Source organism: Trachymyrmex septentrionalis, unplaced genomic scaffold (genome assembly GCF_001594115.1).
Source record: "Trachymyrmex septentrionalis isolate Tsep2-gDNA-1 unplaced genomic scaffold, Tsep1.0 scaffold66, whole genome shotgun sequence".
NCBI classification, from domain to species: domain Eukaryota; kingdom Metazoa; phylum Arthropoda; class Insecta; order Hymenoptera; family Formicidae; genus Trachymyrmex; species Trachymyrmex septentrionalis.
The window spans coordinates 1957711-1966904 of NW_017305843.1; the positions used below are offsets into that span (position 1 = coordinate 1957711).

A 9194-nucleotide genomic window follows, 5' to 3' on the forward strand; every position below is an offset into this window, starting at 1 on the left:
AATGTCTCATATTTTTAATTAATGTTAAAAAATATTTTCTCTTTGAAATCTGACTATTAGTTTTCAATTTTGGATTTAGCAAAAATTAGCAAAAATCATAAAGCTTAGGTAGGCCAAATTGAATTTTCTTTTTGAAATTAAATTGAAACAATTAATTACATGTGTAAGGCTTTAGCATAGGCAGAGATAGATTATATTAGCACATAAAACAAGAACCACTTTTTAAATAATATTAATAATATCTAATTTAGGTCAGACGTTAATTCGTCTCACCGTCTCATTTCTTTACTTCAACGTTCTATCTGTCCATCATTTATATTCGATTACGCGCTTCTAACAAGTGACATTTTCCTCAATAAAAAAAGATAACAAGCGATATATACGATCTTTTTACATGGTGCCTAACGGCGACAATAATACTTCCACCATAACGTCTTACGAAAGTCACTCTCAGAATATTTGTGATTGCTCTAACAAGAGATCTCTGCAAGATCTTCCTGTTGCACTAATAAATTAATTATTGAGTCGTTAAGATTAATTGAATAGTTTATCTAATATAAGAAGAATACATATCTCATAACAAAAAGTTCTTTGAACATGGAAAAGATCTAATATTTATTAGACTCTTGATTCACGAAGAAAAAGATCACCTAAATAAAATACAATATAAATATCCTTGGCACTGTACACTTTCACGTATACGATATACCTTTCTATTTGTATCAATTCTTTTTTTAACTTATAATAGAAACAAATGGCTTTCCTGCAACAGTTAAATTAATTGATCACGCATTTGGATAATGGAAGGCAATTTCCGAAACATCGAACGAAATACCAAATAATTCTCACGTGGAAGCCATCATAAGTCCACGAGCCGAATTTCATCATGCACGTTTGTTCATCAAAGGGAAAATATTCGACGTCGATCTCGCAGGAAGATTTGTAAATAGCTGGTGGCTTCCAGATGACCTTGCCCGTATAATTGAGAGTTGCCTTCGTCGCCAATGTCACCTCAAAGTTACCGTCGGCGCTGTTGAACGTAAATTCTTTAATATCTCATCTTGGAACCAAATAATCTTATTTGAAATAATATAAGTAATTTCTAAAGTATTCGAAAACCTATAATTATTCTTATATACAAAAAATAACGTAACATCCTTTTTGTAGATTTGCTGTAAAATATCTAAAAAGATTGAGAAACCAAATTAATGTAAAGAGATCGAGTAAATAAAATAGGTTGATATAAACATTTATCACGAAAAATACTTTATTAAAAAAATCAAAGATATAATTTCTTACAAGAAATCAAAGATAAAACTTCTTCTGAGTTTTATAACTTCTAATCTCTGTATGACTTTACTTATTCAGAATTACACAGTTTTACAATTTTTGTAATTTTAAATAAATAAAAACGATAGAGGGATCAAAATAATTATTAATTATAAATAACAACGGTTTAAAGCAGCGATTTGTTTAGCAATTATATAAGAAATTTTACTATTGAATTATTGATAAGTCTTTACTTGATTAAACTTTTAAACATGGTTTCATAAAAAAATAACTTCTACTTAGCACGTATAGTCCCAATGAACATCTTGGTTAGTTTGTCACACAAAAGAGTGTGTTCTATTATTCAGGAAACAGCTCGTTTATTTTTTAAATGTAAAAGTATGCTCCATCATGTAAAGTATAATTTTAATCTTCTTATAATTTTCTTATAATTAATCTGCTTATAATTTTAATCTTCAGTGTTGTCTCAAAACATATAAAAAATTTAATTAAAAATATGGAAAAATTCGGCTTGGAAATAATTGGTAATAGAGATCTAAATTTTCTATTAACAAAGAGTATATATAATTTTTCGATAATTATATAAAAAAAACTTTCAATAATAAAATAATCACTTACGCATTCTTCTATCAAACATTATACATTCGCGATACATTTACTTGTGTTTTGATCAATAATTTATTCAAATCAACAATACTCTATGCCAATTAACGCATATTAAAGAAAGGAAAGATAGATCTAATTGTTATCTTTCAATCATCTTACTTGTTATATAAGACTATATCGGGCCTCCATATATGATCTGCTGGCACATGCAGCATATCTACTCCACCGTAGTCCTTCGGATCCCATTTCAACTTGTAATCGTGCCATGTCTACAAACAAAGAATCAATATAACATTATCGCACATTTCTATCTTGTCTGTCACTTTTACTTTTATTACGTTACTTTATTTATTTACGTCTTTTTCAAAGAAAAAGCCACTACAGAAAAATATCATATTCTTTTATAGCGCTTCTCAATAAAATTACACAGTACATCCGCCTCAATCGCCAGTATCGGAATTTGCGAGCATGTTCTTTAAGAGCAGTGCACTGTCGTTGTCACAATATTAAAGCCTTAAAATGTTGCACTAGATATCAATCATACGCGCATTCTCATTTTGTAGTTGAAATAAATATTTAAGATAAATGATTTTTAGATAAATATATAAACAATTTTACACACTGTCACATTTTTCTGTCAAATTTATCATTCTTACATATTGAACATGTAGCTTTAGCAATAATTATACGGTATGGATGCTGGTCCACTATTATCGTTCATGCAATGATTTCTTTTCTCTGCTTAAAAACTTATAAAATTTTTAGAATGGACATTAAATTATCAATAATAAAAATTGAAAAAAGTCCTTTTTTGATGATAATTAATGAAATTACATTGTGCAACAATTTCACATTATTTATTGGATATATCCATCATTTCTTTATGTCATGTTTTTTTTACACTTTCAATTTATAAAAACCGCATTTTTACGTCATTTGTCTTGTCTATTGTGCAAATTTTCAATAGATCAACGCTCCTATAACTGGGATAATGTCCGCCAAAAATAACGAGTCATAATGTCCGTTGCTTTAACATGTCTAATATGAAAACTTCGAGCAAGAATAATCAATAATTATAATTATATCCATAAACCTATACGTTCATACGTCGAGTTATGAGAGATTCTTTCTTCAGCTGTTATTTATTCATTGACCAGAAAATCATGCTAGTCATTTGTTCTCTGACGCAGTATTGATTTTTATGCTCTTGATTGAATATGGACATAAGAATTGATTTTACGATTATCATTCTTGGAGTAAATACAATTATATACGTAAACATTATTTTCCATTAATTATTGTACTAAACACTGCAATTAGAAAATCAATTAAGTTAATAAATTAGATTTTTCTCAAAATTGTTTTCTTCAAAATGATAGTCCTAATAATTAAAACATGATTCAAATAAATTTAATAGGTATTTTTAGATACGCACATACGTTCTCTATTTAGTTAATTCTACGAGTAAAATCTATTTTTTTTATTACAATAATTACAGTGATCTAATTTCTTGTTCAGTGATCTAATTAACAAATGTAACTTGATACTATATCATGCTATTTTTAACTTTTTGTTGCTTAAAAAGTGTTTTCGTTTCTATCAAAAGCAAACTCATATTTTTGCATGAACAATATCGTAAATATCAATGATTGAATATATCAATGTGAAAAACTGTTGTTTGGAATAAAAGAGATATATTGTTGATATATTGTTGCATTGAACAAAATATCATAAAAATATTCGCGTATTTCGTTTTTCCATCACAATTGTAAATATGATAGGTAGATACTTTTCTTTGAAGCACGTCAATGAATTTATCTATCGTATTCTAATTCATGTATTTAAAATGAGAAGCAACAAAGGATCGGGAAATCACGCTGAAGCTATTTCAAACAGAGCACAGAGGCAATATTTTGTAACTTTCCTCATTGCAAGTTGTAAGGCTGAAACGCGCAGATTTGCATATGAACTTCTTCTCCTTGTTTGTTCACATTGTTCAATTAAAACTGCACGTTTTATTAAAAAATTTCTATGCCGTTGATTTATTGAATTTTGTGGATGATACAAAGATCAATTTTTCTTTTCTTAAGATTTTAGTAGGATAGTATGATTAAAAAATAAGCTTAACATTTTGTGTGTGTGCGCGCGCGCGCGTGTGTGTGTGTGCGACAACGCATTGTGTACCAAAAAAATTTTCAAACATTTTCGTCAATGATATCTAAGTTTTATAAAGTACCTTGTGATAAATGGACTAAATTTTTACGGTGAACTTTTGGACGCGATTTCGAAGTCAAGTTACTTTCTCGATAAAAATGTCAAGAAAGTCATTATTCTTTGGAGTTTTTGAAAGTACAAATGTCTTACATCTTTGGAATTGTGCTTTAAATTAAAATAAAAAATCTATTCAAAGTTAAAAGTAAGAAATGTACTAATATTTTCAATTTAAAAAAAAATAATAACAAAAACTAAACAAGATTTCAATCTATTTTGTTTTCTGATTATTTAAAAATTATCAGTATCCTTTTGTTAAAGATATTTTTTGAAAGAATAGAAATAAAAAATACTATAATAAGTTCCATCCATTATTGCGTTGACTTTAAAATTTCGAATAAACTAATTGCGAACATAGTAAATTAGTTTTAGTAATTACAAATCGCTTTTATTACTGTCAATTTCCTACTTATATTACTGGAATAGCGAATGATGGATTGCTGACGCCACCGACACAGCTGGTCGCCGGAAATGCGCTTCCTTCAGGCGTGGACACAGTCTTTATGCGTAGAGCATGTTGAATATTAGCTCGAAGCCGAAGTCTCTCTTCGTCTACGCGTCGCTATGTTTGCTAGATAGAATATTATGCCGGCATATAGCTGGACATGACTCTATTCTGAAATTTGGCCATGTTTAACTGAACCAAAGGTAGCTTAGTTAAATAGTGAGCCGTGTGCATTCTGCGAGGTAATTTATTAAATATTTATCATGAAATACATATATATATATATAATCCTCGTATATATATAATCCTCGTAATTCTCGTATAACTTTCCGTAATAATTAAATGTCGCGATTTCAATTTTAATGTAATTCAAATATGACGCAAACTGTGACAAATGGTAAAATGTTTTATATTTAATACATGGATTAAAGAATCGTGTTATCACAAGCTGATAATAGAAATTATAATTGTTATAAAGTTGCGTTTAAAAAGTTTAATTGTAAAAAATTGGCAGACAATTTATTTGCAAAGTGGACATTTTCAGTCTGCATGTATCAGCACCAACCGATTAATCCCGTCGAAAAATTGCAGCTAAATTAACATTTTTGTGCGCGAACTTAGTGATAACAATTGATGCGTGATGCGGTAGATATTCCGAAAACTTTCGGATGGCATAGCATTGATTCATAACTCTCCGAATTGAGAATATACGCAAACATCATCAATGATGTGCCTGGTTTATAGCACATATGAATATTTGATGTCCTTTCACGCTGGTGAAGTTTTCACGCACGACTCGCATAATAAATTGGTAAGAATTATTAAATACGTGAATCTCCAATTTGCAAACTGTGCAAATAGACTTTAATTGTATCAACAACTGCATAATCAAACTGCATAATTATTACTTTTTTCAGTAGTAAAGTATCAGTCAAACAATTAATCAAAATAAACTAATATCAATCAATACCATTCAAAATATCAAGATTATAACCTGTAAATAAGTTTTTAAATCAACAAGTAAAGAACAAAACAACAAATAATTTTACTTATAATAATTTTATGCAGCAAAATGATCATATTTTTCTGCAGTTTTAGGTCAATAACTTGTAAACGAATAAGTGATTTTAAATAAACTTTTCGCATGAATATTTATTATTGTTTAATCAGTATACGATTAAAATTTGATTCAATTTTTAATGTTACTTTCTCATCAAATTTACAAATAAGTATTATAAAACACAATTTGATATAAGAATCAAGACTAACAAAAAAATTAAATAACTTTTAAACCAATAAGAGAATTGTGCTCAAATTTTATACCGATCTTCAGATGTAGTAATAGAACAATCCAGGAAATTTTTATATTTTTGGCAATGTTTTGAGATACATATTATACATCCTTAATCGCGAACCAAGTGGAAAATCGACATGGATCATGTGCGGATTCATATCTGATATTCCATGCTATACTTCATCATAAATATACTATTATTTAGTATGATTGGGGTAACAACGCACTTTCTCCAGTTGCACGAAACCGGCAACATGCGGTACTTTTTAGGAAATTATAGAAATTCATCTTGTTGCGGGATATGTCACGCCCCACCTGGTTCACGAAGTGTTAAATATTGCTAACATTGGGCTAACATATTTACAAGGACTTATGAAGTCAGAATAAACTGAAATTTGTAATAAAATTGCTACGTATCAATTTCAAGCTTTGGTCTAAATTTCAATTTATTCTGATTTTATTTCTATTACCAATCTCGTCATTCATTCCATTTTATTTTTTGATTGTTTTCAACGATGGAATAATTAAAACTTTTGATATGTACAAATATCCGACAAGAGAAATACGATAATAAAATCTAGAACGTGTAGAAAAGTTATTTAAACGAAGTTAAAAAAATATTTATACATAAATATAATACCGAGAGAAAAATATAATCTTTTATAACTATTCTCTAAATACTACAAAGAGGATTCAATATATAATGACATTATATAAAATACATATAAATATATCTTTATGCTCGTTGATCTCGATAAGAAGAGTTAGAATATTTATCGAGCAACACTCTGTATAATCGTATCATAAGGTATTTGCTTTCTAATAACCGATTTTTCATTGCGTATTTATTACACGAATCTATTTTGTGCTCGATATATATCCCTGAACGGAAAAACGATTGCGCGGCATGGGGCGAATCTATCTTACGTAATTTGAAAGTGGGTTGCACGGTTCACCGAAGTTATTTTCTGGCTTCTCCGGGCGGAAGCTACTGTTCGATCTTCTACGTTTCTGCGTACGAAAATCCGCGCGCGCGTGCTCGCACATGTAGCCACGTGCTAAAACATGTCATCGACAGGCTGAACATTTACTTTCCACATGAACAAAGACCCATAATAAAAATTTCAGCAATTTTAAATGTAATCGAAAATTGTTACAATTTTTTACAAATATTATTCCATTGTTCAACATTACATTATGCGTAATAAGTATCTTCTAATTTTCCCCAATTATCTCCATCTTAATTTTTTATAGCTTATTTTGACTAATTGTTTGACTGATATTTTTAGCTGATATTGTATGCCTCTCTTTAACATGCGTCATTTGTCATTAAGTCTTTGTTTACATTATTAAGATACGTTAAATAAAAATTATATATTGGAGAGGAAAAGAGTAATAATTATGCAGTTTGATTGTGTTGATAAAATTAAATTCTAAATAACAGAAGGGGCTACAAACCAGAATTTTATGTTTTTTAAATTCTTTGAATATTTTGATCTTATTATTAGCTTATTCTCAGTGTATGCATGTAGAGAACGCAAATTTAACAAAATTAATAAAACAGTTAGATAAAATTTCTACAGATAGTTACGCAAAGTGTTGGTAGTATTCCTTCATATATATCTTCTATCGCAATAATGTAATGCTTTCAGTCTTGTAATATTCTCAGTTATTGTATATTTTTCCATTATATCGATCGCAATTAGTCCATAATGATGATAAAATTATTCAAACATGTTGAGTCATTCAATAAAAATGTATCAGCACACATTCTCAAATGTGAATGTTTAACAAGAATATAAACCAGTTGAAACAATGAGTCAAATTAATTCACAAGAAGCAAATGTGATCAGAGTTAAAATTGAAACCAGTTCAGTCAAAAATTACTTGTATTGTATTATATGCATATAATGCATGTTCTAAATATTTGAAATACATAAAAATCTGATTTGTAGCTCCTTTTTGTTATTTATTGTTTATTATTATTGAACTATCATAAGATTATTTTTAAATTAAATTCTATTTGCACAGTTTGCAAATTGGAGATCCACGTATTTCTGTATTTGACAATTCTTATCAGCTTATTATGCGAGTCGTGCGTGAAAACTTTACCGTATGTGAAAGGACATCAAATAATTAATTTTTCCTAATTCTCTCTATCTTAATTCTTACATTATGTGATTTTTTTATTATATATCTCAATTCTTATATTACGTGTTATTTTTATTACCTGTTCGACCCAAAGGTTCGTTGTCATGACCTGATTCCTCAAATTCTGTAACAGAATAATTTTGTAAGAATACATTATTCTCCCATACTCTGAAAATATCGCAACATTCCGTTATAAGCCGACATATCTTATGCTCTTCTGAGATAATTAAAAAGTGGACTACGAACTATTATATATATATACGCATCAGTAATATCCGCTATAACAATTTTTATCATTATGGAATGTAAAGTACGTAGCTAAAATTCGCATTCAAATAATGTAAATAATAATGTTTAAAAATTCACTATTAAGACATTATTATATAAAAATATTTACTTTTCTGTTATAATTTAAATATTTAATTGTAATAAAAATCCACAATTCTCGCTTATTTTTGTCTCATATTATTTTACGAGTAATGTGACTACAAGAGAATATTATTGCTTACCACATCAATAAGCTGCGAGAGTTTCAGTTTTATTTTAACGGTGAGGTTGTCTGTAGCGTTGAACGCTGGACGAACCAACTTGTTGTAATTCGACAAGAGATCGTCATATAATCGTTTTGCGTCTGGATTTCCTGAGCATCCTGGAAATATAGGAGAAGCGTATCTTAAAATCGTTGCCTAAACGAAGAATTTATCGCACTGAATTAAATTTCCACAATGTTACAATGTCGATTGTCTCCTTATAGAATAGAAGCTAAAAGTTAAATTAACAGAGGGCAAACTGAATCGAATGTAATGTCAAACTTATATGCGTTATATCATACAAGACGATAAATCATTGAATAAATTATTACGATATAAGTTCAAAGATGATTCATTTTTATTTTATTAATTAATTTAAAAGAACTTTTTAGTTACGATCCATTGAAGTTTCATTGTATTTTTCCATTTTAATGTGACTTTTCGTTACTTCTGCGAGGTAGAGCTAATATTGATGGCAGAAAGACGGTCACCGATGGACGAAGCAAAAACAAGGACGCGGGAAGTTCCTGTCTATCCCTACTTATGTATGCGTACTATATACATATATATATATATATATATATATATATATATATATATACATATA

General features: G+C 28.8%; 1 protein-coding gene across 5 annotated transcripts in view; it reads right to left on the reverse strand.

Annotated features, from left to right (window-relative positions):
* The window catches only part of LOC108753181 (acetylcholine receptor subunit alpha-like), an 86654-nt gene that overhangs the window by 27298 nt on the left and 50162 nt on the right, over positions 1 to 9194 (reverse strand). For 4 of the 5 annotated variants that reach the window (XM_018494552.1, XM_018494550.1, XM_018494551.1 and 1 more), the window contains 4 exons: positions 8567 to 8706; positions 8137 to 8181; positions 2056 to 2165; positions 850 to 1030 (listed from right to left, as the gene is read on the reverse strand). In XM_018494552.1, the coding sequence (XP_018350054.1) occupies positions 850 to 1030; positions 2056 to 2165; positions 8137 to 8181; positions 8567 to 8706 (476 nt within the window). Of the gene's footprint in view, positions 1 to 849; positions 1031 to 2055; positions 2166 to 4576; positions 4805 to 8136; positions 8182 to 8566; positions 8707 to 9194 lie in introns of those variants that run through there. The other variant, XM_018494553.1, reaches the window with a different exon arrangement.